General features: G+C 31.5%; 3 protein-coding genes across 15 annotated transcripts in view; all 3 read left to right on the plus strand.

Moving 5' to 3' along the window:
- Positions 1-22,892, plus strand: part of Stacl (Stac-like) — a 180,589-nt gene that overhangs the window by 63,408 nt on the left and 94,289 nt on the right. For all 13 annotated transcript variants that reach the window (XM_064215108.1, XM_026629944.2, XM_064215109.1 and 10 more), the window contains one exon: positions 15,833-15,941. In XM_064215108.1, the coding sequence (XP_064071178.1) occupies positions 15,833-15,941 (109 nt within the window). The remainder of the gene's footprint in view (positions 1-15,832; positions 15,942-22,892) is intronic.
- Positions 4,008-5,357, plus strand: LOC135193312 (sodium channel protein Nach-like). The gene has a single exon (XM_064215134.1). It carries the CDS (start codon positions 4,008-4,010, stop codon positions 5,355-5,357), a length of 1,350 nt encoding a protein of 449 aa, XP_064071204.1.
- The window catches only part of LOC113393193 (uncharacterized), a 65,377-nt gene continuing 57,391 nt past the window's right edge, over positions 14,907-22,892 (plus strand). The window contains exon 1 of the mRNA XM_064215115.1: positions 14,907-14,924. The gene's annotated coding sequence lies outside the window, so the exon portion shown is untranslated. The remainder of the gene's footprint in view (positions 14,925-22,892) is intronic.

Genomic DNA, 22,892 nt, shown 5'->3' on the forward strand with positions numbered 1-22,892 from the left:
CGTATAAAACAATATACAAAGAATCTAAACTTGGAAACATTAGTTTTAAAGAGGATGTTGATTTTAAGTAACAGCATAATTTTAAATGCCTCTTTTCAAAGGAAAATGATAAGATATATACCAAGCAACGCCACTGTTTTTTTTATTTATGGATTTTTTTTCTTTGTCATCGAACATAAATAGAAACATAAAATGCAAGTTCAGTTGTATTTGTCCAAATCTATACCAGTATCCTCTAGAATCTAAATGGTTAAATCCGCTAAACCAGCTAGTTCCTCAATTTTATGATTTAAGTTTTTTTTGTTTGACTTTTTTGATTTCACACATAAACAATTAATCCACTTTTTATAACTTCCATAATGTTGTAGTTTACAATTTAAGGTCAGATATAGGATTTATAGTAACCAAGTTGCATATTTTTTGTGATATTGCTTAATATTCTGACTTAGTCCTAGAAGATAAAACTGTAAGTCCAGGCCCTTCTGAATCCTGGCAAAACTATAATGTATACAAAAAGATTTTGTATTCCAAAATATCTATAGAAATATTATCAATACCGTATTATATAATTTTATATTATTTTTATATTTAAAATAAAAGGACAAAACGTTTTTAACATTGACATCAATTTATCGATCCTAATTTATTTTTACACTTTAACGATTTCCAAACTGAAATATAATAAGATAAAAGCGTGAAAAATACGCAGGGCGTTGCTGTTGTACGACACAATAGTTCAGTACAAGCGAATATCGTTTGACAAATGTTGATAATAATAACACATTAGTTAATAAATGTCTAGGGATAACTTGTTATAATATGACAAAAATAATATCTTTTTCCTTCTAAATAAACTAATAGTTTTATGGAAACATGTAATTCTAAATAAACCAAGAATTAGCAACTATCACAAAGAGACTTTGTGATAGTTCCGTTACGTTCCGTAAGAGGTTTGCCGACACCACAATAATGGTGTCGGATTGTCAAACATAAGATGCCTGCAAGTGAAATAGCTAAGCTCCTTAGATATATGAGATCGAAAGCCAAACATACGTCTTGCATGTGTCCGGATTACTGTGGGAAATATATATTAAAACAAAAACATATACAACTATTTTAATCTGAGATAATTAATTATTTGCAATATAAATAAACGGCTATTTCGAAATAAGATTTCGAAATGAGAATTTTACATATCAATTAAATGAATATAAAATAAACTTTATCAATTATGAAAACTGTTGGGAATGCTTAATAACCGAGTTAAGTAAATGCTTAATTATTGAATATTTTAATGGAGTTCATAAACTCTGAGAAACTGTTAATTGATACTCAAATAACAAGTCAAAAGAAAAAAAAAGGATGCGATAAAAGAAGAATAAAGAGAAACATCTTGTCTACATCGGTTCTAATTTAAAACCCGATACACAAAATGTTCGGTATGTTATGATCTTTCGCTTTATTTTATGGGAGGCATTTACAGCGCATTTTAAAAATTCAGACAGTAAGACAAATAATGTAATTAACAGAAACCTTGGACATTAAACCCTCGTTTTACGGGTACATAATTTACTAATATTAATACAATTTTGAGTGGAAATTCACATTTATCTTAAATACTGATTTGATTTGAATGTGTATTACTGAAATTATGTGGTATTTACATCCGTTATCACTTAGTTTAAACTACGACTTCGAACCTTGAAAATTTTCAACTACGTGCTGTTAACACAGAATTCAAGTCAATCAGACTATTTTTGGTAATGCGACTATTTATTTGAAATAAAAACAGGATGTTATCATGCTAAGCTCAACGTTTTTTTTTATATATATATTTATTTTGCGACGGCTAAGGGGTAATTCGTCGGACCCAATGAATATGTCAATCAATCAGTACTGCAATAAATATAAATCGCTTCTCTCACATCAAACGCTATGGGATCTAAAATGTTTTTTCTTCGAATCTTATATTATCTATAATTTGTATTTCGTACATGTGTATATCTAAAATAATATTTTCCCTGTGCCTGTAATTACACTGGCTAGTTCACTACTAAACAACGCTCCAGAGTATTAATGTTTGGCAGAATAATTGGTGAATGACGTGCCTGCACAAAGCTTTACTAACAGGTAGCTTCAATAGTGCAAAACAAATAAAACAAAATTCAAAGCTTCGAGCGCTGCCTGGTGCCATAGATAATAATTCAAAAAGGAATAATAATTTCATCGTGTCCATATAACAAAACAAATATTGTGAATCAAATTTCTTATTAAATAAATATTATATTATATTAAATATTAAATAAATAAATTCTTTATTAAAATAAAGTCATAAAATTACTTTTTATTATATTATATATTTAATTAAGTATTTTCAAGGGCAGTTAAATTTAAAGCTGCCACTGATTGGGAATGTTGATTATACCGAGATGAAGCGACAAGTAACTCAGCAATTATTATATAATAATTTAACGTGGACGGTCGCACCTTCGATTGAGAATAGACCTATTCTCAAACAAAGGCTTTAGTTTCAAGTATCATATAGTATAAAACATTCTATTGTATGAGATTTGTAGTAAACGACGTTCACGTAAACTAATTACATCTTTCTTTGAGTTATATAATAAATTTCCTATGTCGGCGACATATTTGTAAAAAAAAATATCGTGAATAAAATATTATTAGCAATGTGTATGACGCTATTGTTCGTTACTAAGGACATGTATTTTGTTTTATACAATAATTACATGATATTTTCCAAATAGATGCTACTGAAATATTTTCCAATAATTATTTATTAAAACGGGCTGAAAATATTTTTTTCATAAATTTATAATATTTGTAAAGGATCAAATAATGAATGCCTCGTTGATCTAGTACCTAAACATCCGATCTAAGCAGATCCTGACGTTTTAGTTTCAAACACCGAGTTGTTAATATTGTTAAGACAAATTTTCTATACTTCAAATGCATAATGTGACTGGCACTACAGACAATACATCGTATCGGATCGTTGTTTCATCCGAACAAAAGAGTGAGAAAAAAAATTGTTCACTTATGCTCATACATATACTTGAGCAAATTAAACTCCTAGCATCATAATTATCGATTAGAATTCTTCGTTGAACATAACCGGTGTGACCGAAATCGATCATCAAGACATAATCATTAAGGGTAAATTGCTCGTCATTTAAACGCCCGTGGCTATTAAATGATTCATACTATTTTATTTCTAAGCCTTAGCTTTTTAAATAAAGTGAAGTGTTAGAAATAACTCTGAATTATTAAAGTGAAATAACTTACCTTTTTAAAATTTTGAGAGAGTAATTTGAGGGAGGATTTGTGTTCTTTTTTTCGTTTTTTTGTATTATTATTTTTGAATTTTTCGAATTTATTGTCAAGAACTTTTCAAATAAATTCATCCAATAGCAATATTTTAATTTTCACTTACTGAGAAAGTGAACTTTAATCGGCTTACTCTGCTTCGGGGCGTGTAGTAGCTGTGTACATAATAAATGTGCCAGAATTTCGACCAACACTTGCTGGTTTCTTCAGAAATGTTTGCTTTAGCACCTAATCAATTTTAAAGACACTGATTCTTACCCAGATTTGAATTCGCAATGATCGCATAAAATCAAGTGCCCTAACTCTTTTCAGTTTTTCTATAATTTGACAAATATATTTGTCAAATATTTCTTCGTTTGATGGTATTAAAAACGTCTTTCTGTGACTCTGCGCTATGATCACTGAATTAGGCTTAATCAATGTTTAGAATTATATACAAAGCAATAAGAAATAAAAGGTATAATATAAAGCTCGCCAAAATGGATTATTTATCAAATGTTTCATCAACGCGTTCCCTTTGTTCAAACCACTTTGGCCATTATATATGTTAAAAGGTAACATTAGACTAATGTGTCATTAAAATAATAACCAAAGATGATATAAAATGAAATGACGAGACGAATGCCACTTTTATTCCGATTTTCCAACGTCACGGATTAAAAATGAATTCTATACAAGCGAGGTTCAATTTAATTTATCCACGTTTCAAATATACTTGTCGAAACCTATCAGTTCATGGGCCCAGTTTCTTGGCTCGTAAAGACGTTAATTTTATTTACCGATTTATATATTTCATTATTTATATAAATGTTTGGGTTTTTGCCGTTGCATCTATATACAAATATATTACAACATACCAAGAAGACACCATACGGTTTACGACACGTACGGATTACCTCGACTGGAACACAACATTTCCATCAATCACCATTTGTGAAAACGCAAATATCGATAAATTATCAAGACAAATACAAAAATTACAAATAGAAAACGGAGATAAAATGGCCACATTCGCAAAAGAAATTGCTTTCTTTTCGGGGGAATGTCAAAGCTGTAATTATAATTATGAAAATGATTTTATAATTACAAAGGAATTTCTAAATTTAACGTCCGCGTTCCGCTCCGATTGCAAGAGCTTGTTTGTTCGTTGTACATGGGATGATAAACCTATGAACTGCTGTAAACATTTTAAGCCTATACAAACAGAATACGGGCTGTGTTATTCTATGAATAATAATCAGATAGGAGAAAAGCATACACCGTACTATGTTGCTACATCCGAAAACCGAAGGCTGGGAATACTTGAATTAGTACTATCAGAAAATTACGAAGCATTTCTGCATTCGCCGGAAGACGTCCCCTATTGGAATATGGAAAATGATCGTAGAGCTACGGTTCTATATGGTTCAAGAGGATCGATACTATTTTCCGTCGTTGATATAGTTAATGAACCAGAAGTTTCTTTGACTGCTCCAGAGATTCGTCAGTGTAGATTTCCCAACGAATCGCCTGAAAACTTCAAAGGATACAAATATTACAGCTACTCGGTGTGCATCATTCAATGCCGTATTGAAGCTCAGTTGGAACTCTGTAATTGCACATCTCATCTGTCGCCCGTCGAATACAATGACCGTTACTGTGACTTAGAAGGATTGAAATGCTTAACAAAACACTACGGTACGTTAAAGAAACTTCGAGTCCCCGGAACTAATGATACTGGGCTAAATTGCAAATGTCTTTCGTCTTGCGTTGAGCCAGACTACAATATAATCGCTAAGAAATTTTCAGATCCAGAAAGGGAACTGACATCTGCGATTTTAAAAATCATACTAAGTAATAGACCTTACGAAAGAGTGACTCGGCAAGTGGCTCGTACTACTTTGGACTTAGTGGTTGCAATGGGAAATTGTTTCGGACTTTGCTTCGGCGGCTCCTTGCTTTCTATCGTTGAAGTCGTGTACTACGTATGTTTTAAGCAGTGGAAATACACAAATGTGAATCTTGTGCACTAAATAATGTTATAAAAATCATCAGAATTAAAATTATTTTAATTAAAATGTCTAACCATTGATCACACGCGCATAAATAATGTATAAGTATAGTATCCGATATATAGTTTATAATTTAATTATGAATTATATTAATAAATTCTAATTAAGAAATCTAATCTTAATATCAGACCATCGCCTACACCTGAAAATCAAAGTCCTACGCGTTGAATGTATTTTCATTTATAAGCTATAAGAGCAGACGTTCTTATTGATTAACCACCCACTGCTCAAGAAATATCTTTTGAAAAACGTCAAATGAAGTAATTTTAAATATAAAGTCTGAATAACGTATTAGTGTTGAAGGTCTGAACTAACTTTATGTAAAATACTCATTCAATTAAATATTAAAGCCTTATAATATACCTTAAGATACGACTGCGAGATGTAGGAGGATAGGTCTGTAGTGTCGGTTGACCGATTTTGTTTGAAAGGAACAAAGCCCCGTAGAGTAATACATCCTACTTAGTAGAACTTTCTCTTTAAATCCTCTGAGATTAGGCAACAGTCACTGACATGGCACTCTCTACTTTTTCCCGGATGAGACGCTAAAAATACTTTTCGATCTCAAGCGGTAATCCAGGCAGCAATATTATTAAACTAACACACGAAAAAAGGTTAGTTTGCTTTTGATTTCAAGCAAAATCGCTATCAGCAAAGGAACTGTAAGAAGAAGATCGAAATCCAAGGCAGAAAACCACCGTGATATGGTGAATGTGGTATGCGACATTTAATTTAATAATTATAACATTTATAGGATACGCGTATCAAAATAGCGTATCATCGTAAGTGAGGTACGAATTGAATTCTTACAGAATCACACTACTAATTTACATGTGGGCTTCACATGATATCTTCTTGATCTAAAGACCTTTAAATCTTTAAAAAAATTTTTTTGTAGCAAAACACAGTAACGCTATTTTAAAAGCATGGAAACAACATTCGCTAACTTCATCTGTCACATAAAAAAATATTCTTTTGCCCTTTACAGTTTGGACCAGTCATTTTATAAATTTTAAAATAAATTTGAATTTGCGCATAATTTTTTATGCGTAAATTCAAATATATTTCGGGATGGGACTTAAATTTTACTGTATTATTACAGTATATGAGTCTACTTTTATTATAATATTTGTTTACATCTCGTTTTATAAAAAATATCACTGCCTTATTTTACCTTGCGAAGGATAACTCACATAATTAATTAGCTCAAACTATATATAATACCTCTGTAACTCAACTGAGTACAGTGTCTAGAAAAGGAAGTATATAATACGTTATAAAACTACTTACGGTTACGACTATTTGGATTACCAACGTTCCGCCTCGACTTCGCACGGGTGCAATTTATTTAAAAAAAAATAAAATAATATTATATAAATATAACATACAACCTATACCACTCTGTAATAATCTAGCTTTCGACAAGTAAACATTTTTAGAATTGGATCATTAGTGTCAAAGATAACTCCTTACATACAAACAAACATTTTTAGTACTGATTACATACAATAAATCATAAATAAGGGAATGATATTCTTCAAGTCTATTAACTAATCGTAATTTCTTTCGCTCGATATCAAAATATACTTTTTTCAAGTAGGCTTTTACAAGCAATTTTGCTTCGTCATTTAACAAACTATTTTAAGTAAAGCTACCACCGGCAATGGTTCTTGGATACTTTTTGTTATGCATTGACATTTTATTTCATTAAATTTTTTAAAGTCAACGAACAAAGTGTTTCCTTATTATATGTGTAGACTTATAGATTGTACTCCATTTTCTTTTTTTAATAAATAAAAAATGTCACGATGTCCGTATAATGTCATCATTATTAATTAAATCGGGAATAGCTTGTAAAACGTTGTTACAGCTGGGCAAATATCTCCTATTAAGGAAAATTTATGGCAGCTTAAGGCCACGCTGCGGGTTGGCGCTTATTTCTTCCAACTTATTCAAGATTCTGAAAGATATTTGAAAAAATGAGCATTAAAATACAAAGATGTGTCCATATTTGATCCTACGGGTTTTGTTTGTTATGATGGATATTCTTTGGATTTCCGCGTAAAAGTCAAATATGAACAAAACATCAACGCACATTGTCCTACAACTGAGCAATGACCGCTTTTCATTAGCTTAGCTTATATCACCATGCAGCTTCACTGTGATAGGTGCATATACATGTGTCAGAATTTCATCCGACGTGTGCAGCTATTCTCGCGATATCTTGATTTAACGCCGAACATGAAGTGAATTATTATTAACGTAAATTAAACACATTTAAGCTCAGTGGTACAAGCCTGTAATTATAATTATAAACCCGCGATCGATAAAGATCATGTTCTATTCAGTGGACGATTATGGCTCAGATTTCAATCATACTAAATAAATTCTTTAAAATATTTAAAAATGTATTTATGCATCTGTTTAGGTATGAATTTACTCACTCCACTGTTATAAATCTCGTATGAACTTCAAGTTGCCTTGTGAGCTTTTTATGAAGTTTCAATGCGAACACGTTTCACATTCAACCTGACCAAAGCAAATATTCATCCCTTTGGTAAAACACGAGTCCCCGTTATTTCCAACGACCGAACAGTGTTTTATTTTCAAATTCGTGTAATACTAAGCTATGCTTTTATTTTCAATTTTATATGGGATATTTATGTTGTAAAAATCCGTTTTTAAATAATACAAATAATTAATACTAATATTACGATGGCCAAATGTATTATTTATTCTTCTACTTCGTGATTAGAAACAGATGTTAGGTTTAGGTATACAACGAATACTATAATTTTATTATACCCTCCCTATACAAGATAGCTTGATCGATGTAAATTTTTCTGATCGACCTAACTTTGCGATGACGAACATATAATTTTCTTAATTTAATGATTTTAAAAATAAAATATTTAAAAATACCTATAATACAAAAGTTCCTAAAGATTCAAGCGTTATCTGAAAATTTTAAGACTTTTTCTATTATATATTATTGCTTCAAAGTAAAATTTAAATAGAAACACTGAAAATAATAAACGCTTGTACAATGTTACATCGATCGGACGGTAGGGATGCGAATAACAGGCAGTAACTACTACAAATATCGATGACAAAAATCCTTATTAAAGATCATTGTTAAGTTATTATTACGAACGGTTTTGGTTGGGGTCTCTTTGGGTAGTGATTGGTAACCTCTTTAGCTGGTATAACTCTATTTAGAAAAATAAGTTAAAAAAAAATTGAATTCTAATTTGAATTACGCATTCCATTGTTCCATCGACTATTTTCTATATATGTTATATTTTCTGTTTCTCATCACTAGCCCGTCTGTCAAAAACATCAAGCTAACTTGAACTATAAGAAATAAAGGTTCACGTTGGTTAATGACCACGACCATTTCTGTCAATAGAATAATAAACAATAAATATAAATAATATGCGTCACAAAATCATCAGACAAGAGGAACGTACCTTTTGTATTTTATGACATTGGCTGGAAGGTAGAATAACTTATAAATGTTTGATGCCTATCCACGGGCTCAAAGCCATACCACGCTTAATTACTACACGTTAAGCTTAATTCACTATTAATTTTCAAAGCATATTTCATATACATAAAACATGTTTCATTATACAAGTACACATACTCTCGTATTAGGTAAAGCGGCCAAACTGATTAACGTATCCGTCACTTCGTCTTACAACCTCTAAATTATGAACACTACGAATCCTTGTTCTGTTGTACCCCGTATTCTACACCGCCCATAACGCCGTGTGAAGTGTAATTTAGATTTCGAATTCATAGTTAAGCCAATCTAACCGCTTAGTTGATTATAAATTATAATGTAGTTGCTCTTTGTATTATAGGGATCTGTCCCTGAATATGTTCTCGTGGAAAAGGTTTCGAGCTTATTACACTACGCTGCTCCAAAGCAGATTGATGTATCAGTATTAAATAAAATCCTGGGGGATATTTTATTATGATAATAATAATTTGCCCAAATTATATATATATGCTTAAATATCACCCGCACCACCTAGATGTCCGAAAATCCACAACAGCGCGATTTTTAAGACACTTTCTGCCTCGCACAACCACTCTGTGGAACCAGCTTTCGCCGGCGGTTTTTCCGAACCGATACGACTTAGGAACCTTCAAGAAAAGAGCGTACTCTTTCCTCAAAGGCCGGCAACGCACCTGCAAGCCCCCCGGTGTTGCAGATGTCCATGGGCGGTGGTAGTCACTTTCCATCAGGTGAGCCTCCTGCTCGTTTGCCACCTCAAATATAAAAAAAAAAAAAAAATTCAAAAGAATGTCAACGAAATGTCTCCACTTTTTGAGACTGTGATTCTTCGTTTTTTAAATACACTAAACTGATAAATTATTTAACTATGTGTACTGCAAAACGTTATTCTCGTCTGGTATACCTTGATGAAAAATTGTTAAATAAGCTCCAAGCTAATTACATTCGACGAACGTCGACTTAATATCATAGTTCCTGATTATGTTTTTATTATATTACAAGATGAAAACCCGGCTTCGCTCGGGTAAAATAAATAAAGCTAAACAAATATGAATATACTAACTACCGTACCCCTACACGAAATTATTATTTGGAACACACTTTATGAATGCACCCGTAAACGTCAAACATGGCCCGTTAAACTGTCATGTCATTGAATTTAATGGATTTTATTTCGAAATATAGGGTAAACTTACCAGTAACTGGCCACTTAAGTCACCTGCGTAGTTTTAGTTAAAAATTTGTTCAGTTATATTACCGCATTGGCTGAGTTCTTTATATCTATGGATAACTGATATTCTGTTCTTTATGTAATGGGCATTGATATAGCAATAAAACTAATTTATTAAGATAATATTCTAGTCAATAGAAAAATATACGCTTTTAGCTAGTAACTGGTCGGCAAAAAGCAGTAATTGGCCATCAATATACCAGTAACTGGCCATATGAGATTACATTTACTTTGGAACACTAGAAATCTAAAATAAACACAGGAGTGCAAATATATACTTATATATAAAACAAAAACATTAAAAAATACTTCAAATCGTAACTCTTACTAAACTAATATCCTACTAACTGGCCATATGAGACCACAATTAGTTTGGAACACCAGATTTTTTTCAAACCGATTTTATTGGGCGAAATGCTGATACGTCTGCTGGTTGTAAAAACTGTAGATAAGAGCAGTTGCCAATAAAATCAGAAAAGTCAGCAGCCGTTATCCATCCTGTATTACTCTGTACGTCCGTATCCAGATGGTAAGCTTAGTGTTATTCTATCAGGTATTATTTTATATCGGTATATTATCAACGGGTCACAAGAGAAACCAGCGGCAGAGAACATAAAGAAAACATTTATGTTTTTAGCTGAATCTTTTTCTATTTCGTATATGCAATGTATTTTTTAGCCAGCCTCATCGGAATTAAAAATTCTCGCTGGATCTCTGATAACTTCGGTTAGGCTGTCTTCGTTTATGCACTCACGCATTTCTTAAAACCATTTACGGATATCCTCTACAGATACAAAAGTCTAGCGGTAGTCATTCGTACAGAAGTCCGAAATGGTTGATGTTAAAGACGTCGCCCAGTTTGATTTAAGTAGGTTTGAACACATAACTCTTTGTTCTTTTTTATTCTGGGGAAGTCACGTAGAGCTAACTTTAAAATAAAGTCGTACAAATCATCTTCTTCAGACTCTGTTAGCACTAGGTCAGGGCCAGATTAAAATTTGGTATTAGAATTCTTAATTTCAAGTTGAATACTGTTTCTAGGTAGTCGATACTTTTAAGCAGCCTGGCATACTGAAAATACTTCAGTCAAAACTAAATTGACAGCATTATTAATAGATTATTTTGCGTACTGTCGTTTTTAGGCATTTTAAAGTTTTTCATTTAGAACCTGAATAGAAAATTATACTGAATTTTGTAACTGGCCACGTTGAATTTAGTAACTAGCCACCTATGCCAGATACTGAAAAACATGAATAAAAGATAATTATGCACACAATAATTGGCCCTATGTGCTATCTAAATACAAGCTAACTTTAATGAAATTCACATATCATACAAAAAACTAGTAATTGGCATAGGTAGCCAATAAATAACTAGCTATTTAGTCTCTCTATTTGTTTTAATAACTAAAAAAAAACTTGAATATAATAATTGCCTACCACTCATAGTATTCACTGGAAAGAGTTGAAAACGGAAAGTTAAGTATTTTTGACAAAACTTCAAAATGAAATAGAAAATTTCCTTACCAATTTCGTAATTCGCAGCCCTTAAAGTTGAAACTTGTCTGGCGACTGTTAAAAAATAACCGCTAATGCTGTCTCCAGTATCTATAATGGATTTTTTTTTAACTAAAATGATAGCTAGATAACTAAGTGATTCGGTAAACTTATCAAAGGTGTCTTCGTATAATACAATTCTTATTATATTGAAATGAAGTTTTGTGTGGCCAATTACTGAAAGTGGCCAGTTATACCTTTTTTTTTTTTTTTGTTTAACGAGGAGGAAATGCATTTACGCATGCCGCCCGGTCGGGGGACCGGGACGGGTATGTGGGACTCAACCGGGGCCTAATGCCCCGTGCCAGGGCACGCTAAAGCTAATGCCCTGTCCTACCCACTAAAACCATCCTAGGGTTTTCACCATGCCGCCGAGTGGTGAGGCCACGGGATCGCCAAGGGCATGCAACCGCGACCCCACCAGCGGCAGCCGCCCTAAGGCGGCTGAATATTCATGGAAAGCGCGCCTAGTGCGCGCCTTCCCCCTCATCCTCCACGTGGGAATGTGACGAACTCCCCCGAGTCCGCTACTGGAGGCTGGGCGTCAACGAAGCTGACGCCCTGCGGCGGATAAGATGGTAGGCTCCGCCGCTGACCGCCGGTGTAAAACACCTGGGAGGCTCGAGTAGCGAGCCCTCCCACTCCCTCCTAGCCAACGAGGCCACTCACATGGTCCGCCCTGACGCCGATCAGGGACGTACCAGGAGCAGTCCCGCGGCATCCCTCCCGCCAGTCTTAGCCGTGGCCGACGAGCAAGCTCAAGCCGGCCCCGTTGCCCAGGGTACACCACGAGGAGGTGACTGACATGTACCCCGGCCAGTTATACCTGGTTTTACCCTACATATCTCGATTATACGAATTTTGCGCTTATATGTTGTCAACTAAAAAATCATTATTTTTTAACGATTTATCTATCTTATTTTAACGATTTATCGGGTCTATCGTATACCTGCGAAATTATTAATACAGATATGCAATAGGTGTGTAGACATTATTAATTAAATATAAGTTGTTTCCGGTTTTTAACTTATTAATATTTAAATGTAAAAACAAATCGCCAACTATGGTGTTATGCCACTTTTATCTGTGCCAATTATACTGGGTAACAGCTTGTTGGTAAAGCTTTATGCAAGTCCGTCTCGAAGGTTGGTGACACGTTGGTGGTATAAGGAATGATTAATATTTCTAGCAGTATCAATTTCTATTGACAGGGTGATCACTTACCTTCGGGAGGCTTATTTGCCAGTCTGTCCACGTAATAAAGAAATAAATACAATTCTATTATTTATTATTATTATCTAGTATTTATTTACTGTTAATTTAAGATTAAACATTTAATGTATTAATAAAATGACTTATATAAAACAAAAAAATAAGTGTTTTATGAAGTAATAAAAACAATTTCACTCGTAAGGAGGCATACATTTTTCAATTTTTTTTTCGTTTGATGTTCAGTTCAATGAACGAGCTACTCGTATGTAAAACGTATGCATAATGAATTAACAATGTATAAAAGATCGAATACCAACTGCGTTTTTTATAGCGACTCGTATGAGATATATCTATATTTTTAATATTACAAAAGCTAAAGTAACCGTCTATTACCTCGTCGAACTTAAATCGCTAAACCGATTTAGATGAGGTTTGGTATATAAGAGTTTAAAAATTTTAAATACGAGGTAAAAGTCTATAAGTAAAGTTTTATAAATTACGCGCGGGTAAACCTGGTTCCGCTGTAAAATATATTTTTAAATAATGTTTACCTATATTATATATAACGGTGAGCCGGCAATATTGTTTGGTTAGGGGTTACCATCTTCGTCATACATATTCACAAATAATACAACAAATCGATAGCTGGATTATCGTATATTGATTTTTACAATATTTCATTGGCCGCGACCACATCTGTCTTATCCTTCTTGACAACTGACATTTTATGTTTTTCTAACGTGACAAAAAGTGATTGACTTCACTGGCCATCCAGAATCAAATCTCAAAACTAAGAGATTACAATCAAAATATTTAATTATATGACGCTGCGACATATATATATATTTATAATAGTGTCTATGTCGTTGACCCTTCCTTCGTCTGGAGCCAATACTAAGTGTAAAATCAGGCCATGCTTACCATAAAAATGCATTCTCTTCAGACCTGAATCAATATGTAAATTTGAACTCCGCTAGATAGGAGGATATGATTTCAATTCAGCTTCCAAGATTTGATCTGCACGAACTATCAAACAAACGATACAAGTTAAATAAAAGCTGTAGGGATAAATAAAAAATGTAGGGATAAAGATGTTAGGTTATCTAATTTATCATGCGTTATAATGTTAACATTTTATTACGGATGAGAAGACTTATTAGTTAAAACTCGAGATTGCGGGTTCAGACACCGTTAAATACCACTGAATTTGCATACGTTTAATTTGCGTTTATAAGTTATATCGGTGATTAAGAAAATTATCGAGAATTATGCGACTGATAGAACACTGCCATATTAAAGAGGAGGTCCTTAGCCCAGGACATTTACAATCAGTTATTGGGTAATAAACAAACTAAAAAATAATTTAAAATATTATTATTCGTTTTTATCAATCAATGGCCTTATTTATTATTTATTACTAAGATAAATATAGCTAAAGATTTCGTTTATGTAAACACACTTAGCTATAAGTCCAATTTAAAAACTATTTTTTGTTATTGACTGTGTACCATCGTATATCATAAATGCATTGGGATTTTACTGGTGCAGAGCAGCTACTTTGACAATAAAAAATATTAAAAAAAAATACATTATTCAATATAAATATTTATTATTGTTATGCATGAGTGTAGAGGGCATAATATTAACTGTATTATTCATAGTCAATATACTAAGATAAACCAGTGACTTGCCAACCACGGTTTAATTCGTTCATATTAATAATTATTTATTATACTTTTTAAATTCTTGGAAAACTTTCGGAAATAATATGTAAATTATGTCTACTCGTAAGGTGATTAATTAAGGCGGTACAAAGTTTTACGTTGCCTAAGCTGTGATATAAAAACTGGTAATGAGGCTTTCAGACGCCGCAGCGCGAATCTTTAATGAACTGCTTATTCTTTTGGGGTAAATGTTATAAAAATTTCGGCACGATTTCATTTATTGAACATGATGTTACCATCATTAATTTTACAAAGGTAAGATACTTATTAATATTTAATTAAGTACTAATTCGACGAATTTTAGCTTTGCAAAGAAAATGTTTGGGTAATTCTTGTGCTTAGAAATTAATTTCATTATCATGTACTATTTAAGAATGAAATGACATAAAAATATTCTTAAATTATCAACAATTTCAGTGTAATATTGATTATTAACTTTATATAGATATATGTAACTAGCTGTAACGCGAAATGGATGGAAAGTTCATAAAACGTTACCAGTTACCACGAAGGGTGAATTAAAAAAAGTAGCCTATGTGCCTCCTGGAGTTAAACTATCTCCATAGCAAATTTCATCCAAATTGGTTCAGCGATTGGACAGCGATAGAGTTACTTTCTCATTTATAATATTAGTGTAAATTATTGTCCGATAAAGAAGAAAGACGTTGTGACTATAAGAGAGATAATATATATATATTTTCATTCAGAGTTGCCCAAAAATATAAGTAATCTTAACTCATACAGATTCTCCGTGTCTGCAAGGTTAAAGATTTTCCTATACTACCCTAGTTAAAAAAAAACAACCTGTATATATATACATAATATTTACGTGACAATATATTTTACTACATTCTGATTATGGTATATTGTATCGGTATTTGGCATACTATATAAATGTAAGTTTATATTGGTATATATTTTTTCGCTTAGATATCGAATGTAATCCCAATAAAAGTGCTTACAAATATGTCGTACTTTTCCGAATTTGAAATCGTGCTCTTTATGTTAAAAATCAACGTTTTCTATCACATTTTTCTTTAACCCTATTTGTATAATATTATTGATATATTGACAGCTGAGGCCATATAAAAACTGTATTGAGCAAAAAATTTAATGATATTAAAGAAGTTTGGAAATCATTACGATGAATTCACTGGTAATAACATATTGATAGGAAAAGTTTGTTTCAGTCACGGACTTCACGACGCAGCTGTCACAACTTTACGAACGTCACTCGTCAGAACTACAACTGCTCGTTTCGACTTTTCGGAAACGGAATAGCGATCTGAGGAAAGAGAGGTAAGTTTTTACTATTAATTATTATACAGTAATTAATAAATATTGAGTGAGTACACTGAGACTGGTGCATAGAAAGCCTTAATACGAACGGAATTGAATACTTAGACTTATGTTATTTATGTTTTTCCTAATTACAAAATCTAAATTTTACGTCAAACGTCACAAAGTAATTAATCCTAATTTGAAAAAAAACAGTAAAATACGAATTCATCTTATATATTTTACTATTTGTATAGTTTAAAAAATAATATATTTTTTATTGCCATATAGCAATATTAACGTCATATATCATTTGCCTAACTCGACTGAAAATAATTATACAAAGAGATCAAAATAAAAACACATATAATACAAAAGCTAGTTGTTACAACAATCTTGTTCCTTTTTTATAATTAATATATTATAATGAGATTGAATAGCCGTTCATCTTGTTGGTAATTATTTGATTTAATTCAATGGAAACAAAGCAAACCTTCATGGATATTAAAAAATATATAATTATAAAGTGAATATGAATTAATATGAGATGTTTTATATACATGAGAATTAATTATATTGTACTTGACAAATCAAGAATTGAACTAAATTAAAAAAAAAAATTGTGTACATATCATCCTTACGTGGAATAATGGCAGGAATGATAACGGTATTTCCCCAAAGAATCGGAACTAATAACGAACGTTTATATGAACGTTAATAATATAATAGGTATATTTTTGACATAATTAATACTTAAGACCCACATAAATTATATAAATATCCTTAATAATTAGTAATAATTAAGGGAACAATAGTATTTTCATCACTATTCTAGTATAAAAACAAAGAATACGTAATAAATATAAATATAAAGCAAATATAGAGTAACGTAATTCATACGAACTTATTAAAAAAAAATAGACAATGAAATTTCATTTTATGTATACCTATTCTATAACCGGTTTAATATACTCATTATATAACAAAAAATACAAATTAAATTGCAATTCGACCTAACAAAACGAGAATTAATTTTGTACTTCGACATAAATAAAAAATAGCAAGAAACATTCTATATCAAAATTTTGTTTCAATCAAATGTCATAACATAAAAATATTACACATGCACGAACATGAACGAGCAATTTCCTTTATGTTTGATATTAAATAAAAGAGGAACCATCCCAAAACATCATCTTAACTGTCTTTTATGTCAAACAAGTATCAAATAAAAGTTGTTTAATTTAAAAGCAACATGGTAAAACTCAATGTAATTTTTGTCTTCAAAAGAAAATTGTTTTGTAAATTCAATTTAATCAGTTAATGTATTTTAACTTTAAATATGAAAATGTACAAGTTGTATGAAAGAAGATAAGTAATTTAATTTATTCAAATGTAAATGTATTTTTTAGTCATAAGATATCGTACAAGCTGTTAAAATGATTCGATGACAATGACGCCGTGACTTGTTAAACATTAATATATTCTTAAGGATCTTTATACTATTGCGGCATAAAATATATTAAAACAAAAAAACATATTTATATTAAATATGTTTACTTAGAAGCTTAGTTAAATTTTATACATTTAACTGAATTTATACTTTATTAGGGAAATAAAAATACGACTCGTTAAGTGTACGAAATGTACGAAAAATATTTATTTTTCGCATAAAATTTTCACGTCGAATATTATGAGTCGTAACAAAGTAAATTATTTACAAACTTGGAACGGCGTGTCTCTATAACGATATATATATTTTAAGCATCATAGATATTAAGGTTATTTATTATTGATACAGTTAAATATATATATATATTAGAGAAAAGGATAAAATAAACCACAGAACTACAACTGATGATGAACTCACTACAATTTAGACAAAACAAATGTCATGACAAACCATTCTAAAAGACTTATTTATGGCACAAATAGACTGCTAACGTACGCTGATTGGTATATTTACCTAGGAAAACAAATTTCATGTAACCAATGCAACAATGCAACTGCAATGCAACTGGAAGTATAGAGAAGATTCCAACATTTCTTGGAAGAAGTTTTGGAGCCTCAAAGAAATACGAAAAGGCGACATGCCCATAAAGTTGAAACGCAGAGTCATGAACACCTGCTTACTCCCCTCACTAACCTACGACTGTTTAACTTGGTAATTTACAAACAACTTAAAAAACAAGATTATAACCAGCCAACGAAGTATAAACACCTGCTTACTCCCCTCACTAACCTACGACTGTTTAACTTGGTAATTTACAAACAAACTAACAAACAAGATTATAACCAGCCAATGAAGTATAAACACCTGCTTACTCCCCTCACTAACCTACGACTATTTAACTTGGTAATTTACAAACAAAGTAAAAAACAAGATTATAACCAGCCAACGAAGTATAAACACCTGCTTACTCCCCTCACTAACCTACGACTGTTTAACTTGGTAATTTACAAACAAACTAAAAAACAAGATTATAACCAGCCAACGAAGTATAGAGATGGTATCCAGAAAAACAAAAAATTACAAAAAATCCGTCATACTGACATAAAACAAAAAACTAAAGGCATCGATGCTCTCAGTTACAGAAGCTAAAATGGTGATGGGCTGGTCATATAGCCAGACTCACTGACAATAGCTAGGTCCATCGGGCCATAGAAAAAGGGGTAGGCCAATTGCGCCCTGGGCAGACGACGTTACAAAAGTAGCAGGCAGCTACTGGATGCGAGTAGTAAAAGACAGCGAACAATGGTCATCTCTGGAGGCCTTTACCTGAAAAATGTGTTTTTTTTTTGTTTTAAACGAAATACAATAATTATCAAAATGTATTTTCAACTAATTAATTTATATAATATTATGCGTATAAAAGAATAACCAATGAATCAATGTTGGTTCAATCGTAAATACACTTTTATTCCGATACGATATGCTAACTCGCGATTTTCTTTATATGAACGCTTCAGTAGCACAAATAGATCTATTATTCTACACAAAGCAATCGAATACGTATTTACTTAATAGCCTTTTAACTTGCAATCTTCGTAGAATTAAGGGCAAAAAGTCTGCAAGCTAGGGAAGTGCAGTCCTAAGCGCTTAAGGCAATTACACTCGTCAGATACAGAGATAATCTCGAGAACTGGTAATTGCTCATAACGAGGCGAAGTACACAGACCTAGCTACCGGAGTGATGAAGCTGTGACTAAGAGAAACACTTTCGATTTAATAATTATAATATTTTTTTAATATTATCTTTTGTATTTTTATAGTACGAAGTCGTGTCTTTACTAATATTAAGGCAAGTTATATTTTATGGCAACATTTTATCATATCGTCTGTCACTCAATTTAGATTAAACCTGGCTGCTTCTAAATCTCAGGGTCGCCTAATGATAAGTGGTCACCACTGCTCGTAGACAAAGACGCTTTAAGAGATATTAATCGTCCGTCAAATTATCAACGAGTCAACCACTTTGCACATCGGATATAACATGCTAGTTTTGTTATGTCCGATGTGCAAACAGTTACACTGGCTCACTAACCTTTTTACTTTAGACAATTTGAGTTATATATATTCTACTTATATTTAACTCAAAAATATAAGTAGAATATATATAACTCAAATTTTGTCAATGTTGTTTCACATTAACGGTCACTGAATAGGCCTTAAGTCGTATTTTTAAGTTGTAAAACTGTGAACCTATACCTTATTTGATAAACATGTTATCAAGCGTAGGTACGCAAAACTGTAATGCCCGGCTGATGATAAATTTCTGGCCGAAGCCGATTAATCGGCTATTCTAACCTTTGGCCGAAGCGGAAGATAAAGCCGAAGGTTTAACCTTAAGTAAATCAGTTCAATATTCGCTAAAAAGGATTTTTTTTTTCTTTTATGAGATGACTTATAACACGTCAAAAAATAATATAAATAATATCTTCGAAATAATATTAATTAAAAAGTAATTTTATTTTAATAATAAAGACAATTGACTAACGAATTGTTTATATGATAAAATTCCCGTATTCATCACTCTTTTACTAAATAGCTACCTATTTAAAAAACACCGATATCCAACAATTTATGCCACGAACAAAGAATTGGAATTAATATATTTATTTATTCAAATATTAATTATTATATTTACCTTACACTACTAATTTTATAAATAGGTGATTATTGTTTATTATGTTTTCCGATTTCACCGAAAAAGTACTTACCCGACTAATATGGAGTTTTTATGTAATTTAAGTTTCAAATCAGACAGGCTATATAGCAGGTTGCTTATTATGAAGATATGACCTAAGAGAGAGGAGAGAAAATTGTCGGTCAAAAGAATAAAAGAAAAAACTTCATCTCTGAGATTTGTAGGTATTTGTATGTATTTGTAATTTCTTTCCGATGCAAAATCCCTTTAGAGCTAGTAATACAAGCTGTTACACGGTTGTCCATTAACTACCGGACCCTACACAAATATATAAGTAGTCACAGCATTTGTAATTAAAAGTTTAGCAGTTAGGAATGTATGGTACACAGTATAAAGTTTAGGTGTAACGAATAAATTTATTTGTAAATGACAAAAAGATCTCAGGCTTGAAAAGTTAAAATAATTTACTTCAAGTAGATTATCTTAAAAATTATACGAAATAAAGTATGTGTACTTAGAATTAATTCAAATGAAAGTCTAGTTAAGTATTCGTCCTTCGCAAATAAGTCAAGGACCGCCACATTATTTCAGAGTAGTAACTCTTTTGAATAAAAAATATTACGCTTTTACGAGTGGCACTAAACATGAAGTTTTATTCACATCCACATACATATATCGAGGAAACGAATCGAAAAGTTACATACAAGTAGCGAAACTGAATATTCGCAAATGAATTTATTTTGTATTTGATGGACGGGACGATACAGCTATTTGTAACAATATTCCTGGACGATTCTCCTTATTTTCACTGTAGTTATTTACAAAGGCTCCTACATTTTTAAATTTATAAATTCTTTCAGTTTTTCGGGTGTCCTGAATACCTGAAATGTTTATAGCTCTCATGGTAGTCGGACTTGTAAGGTTGTCCTGCATTATGTATCAGGTCAAGGCCTAAATTCGTAAACAGTCGCAGTGCGGGACCAATTCGATCGTGATACTTCTTCATATATTAACTCTTTCTCGACAATAAAATACATATTTTGAAAAAGATTCAAATTCCAAATTTACTACTAAATTAAAGAAACCGCTTGTAAATGTTTCCCTCTTGGGATAAAACCTCCTCTCCGTTTTAGGACAACGATTAGACCTTATTCCACCTCGCTGCTTCAATGCGTATACATGTGGCAAAATTTCATTCGACACATGCAGACCTCTTCAGACGAATTCTAAGCACAAACTTTAGATTACTTTTTTCTACATTATTTTCCGATTGCCTTTTCAAATAAAAGTAATAAGCATTTCTATATCAACGTTGACATTTAATACCCAATTTAGTACTCAACTCACATCAGACTTATTTTGTAGAAGATCAAACGTAGTTGAATTGTTATGTAAATTATATTTTATTATTTTTATTTGAATCATCTTTATTCTTAACATGATCGTAAGATATATATAAGACGTTTAAAAAGGATCGAACACTTAGTATAATCCAATGTCAACCAATATGACATTGAAAAGGATTTTATTAACACGAAATAGTAAAAAAGTTGTGGAATTAAATTGTAGGACACTGGAATTGTTTCAACTACACTTAATCTCTCAAGAGGACGCCGGCCGACGCCGAGCCTTTTGGAGTAAGTCTTCGAAAAAGTGGCGAAACGAGAATTTGATAAATCTTTCTTTGCGTAAATGAATAACGGTACTTTATTCCATATTCCTATGGTTCTAAAATATACGTTAGCATATTATGACAAAAACTAGTGATGATATAAATAATCGGCTACTATTCCTTATTTAAATAACTTTTCGTTGTTATTTTGGTTATCTGTTGGACCAAAATACTCGTCCGAATATTTAATTATTTAAAAATAGTTGCACTCAATATTCGAAAATGTTTGTATTTCATTAACAAATTACTAAATTTAGAATTAATAATCTATGAGTGGTGGGTTCATACAAACATTTTTTTCAGTATATGTTATTGACAATTGCGCTTTTTCTATATTTCTATATAATAGCTAAAATATAATACTCGTTAATATAACATTGTTTTTATAATACAGTTTTAGATATATAAAACTGAGTGATTTTTAGCGTTTAATTAATGTCACTTGACGGATCTTGATGAAACATTTAAAATAGCACATTTTACTAAACCTGATATTGAGAGCTAAGCAAAAATTCTAACATCATTGATTCTGTCGCCAAACATCGCTGCTTCGGTCGCAAGCGTGATCGAATATTCAGTGGTCCTGGTCTAATTTGCAAAAAAAAAATTCAATATAAACAAATTAAAATTCTTGTAAATTTAGTTCAAGACCTGAAATACAAATAGTTGATAGAGAAACTTCTGAATTTTTGTCACAGTATTCTTACATCAAATGATTGAAAAAGACTAAGTTCATATAGGTATTGAATAATATTCAAATAAGAAATATACTAAGAATTAATATTTTAATGATTACACTCGAATTGAAATAAAATATTGTAACCTAGACGTATCTAGGTTACAATATTTTATTACGTGCACTACTTAATTTATTACACTAAAATAAAACAATAAAAATGCATTATCCTCTAAGCTACATTGTATTAGTATTTTTACAAAATACCTAAAACTACTTCATAGCTGGGTGTCACTTTAAAAAAGGCAATTTAAAAGAGTATTTTTAATTTAATTAATTTTATAGTACTTGAATTCAAGTTTAATAAAGGAACCCCAGGTGATTTTCATATCCCTTTGATATAATATATTTTAATTAAAAATCTTATAATCTCGTAATCTTTGCTTGTGAATTAAAATTCATAGTTTAAAACGACT

Source organism: Vanessa tameamea, chromosome 6, assembly GCF_037043105.1.
Source record: "Vanessa tameamea isolate UH-Manoa-2023 chromosome 6, ilVanTame1 primary haplotype, whole genome shotgun sequence".
NCBI classification, from domain to species: domain Eukaryota; kingdom Metazoa; phylum Arthropoda; class Insecta; order Lepidoptera; family Nymphalidae; genus Vanessa; species Vanessa tameamea.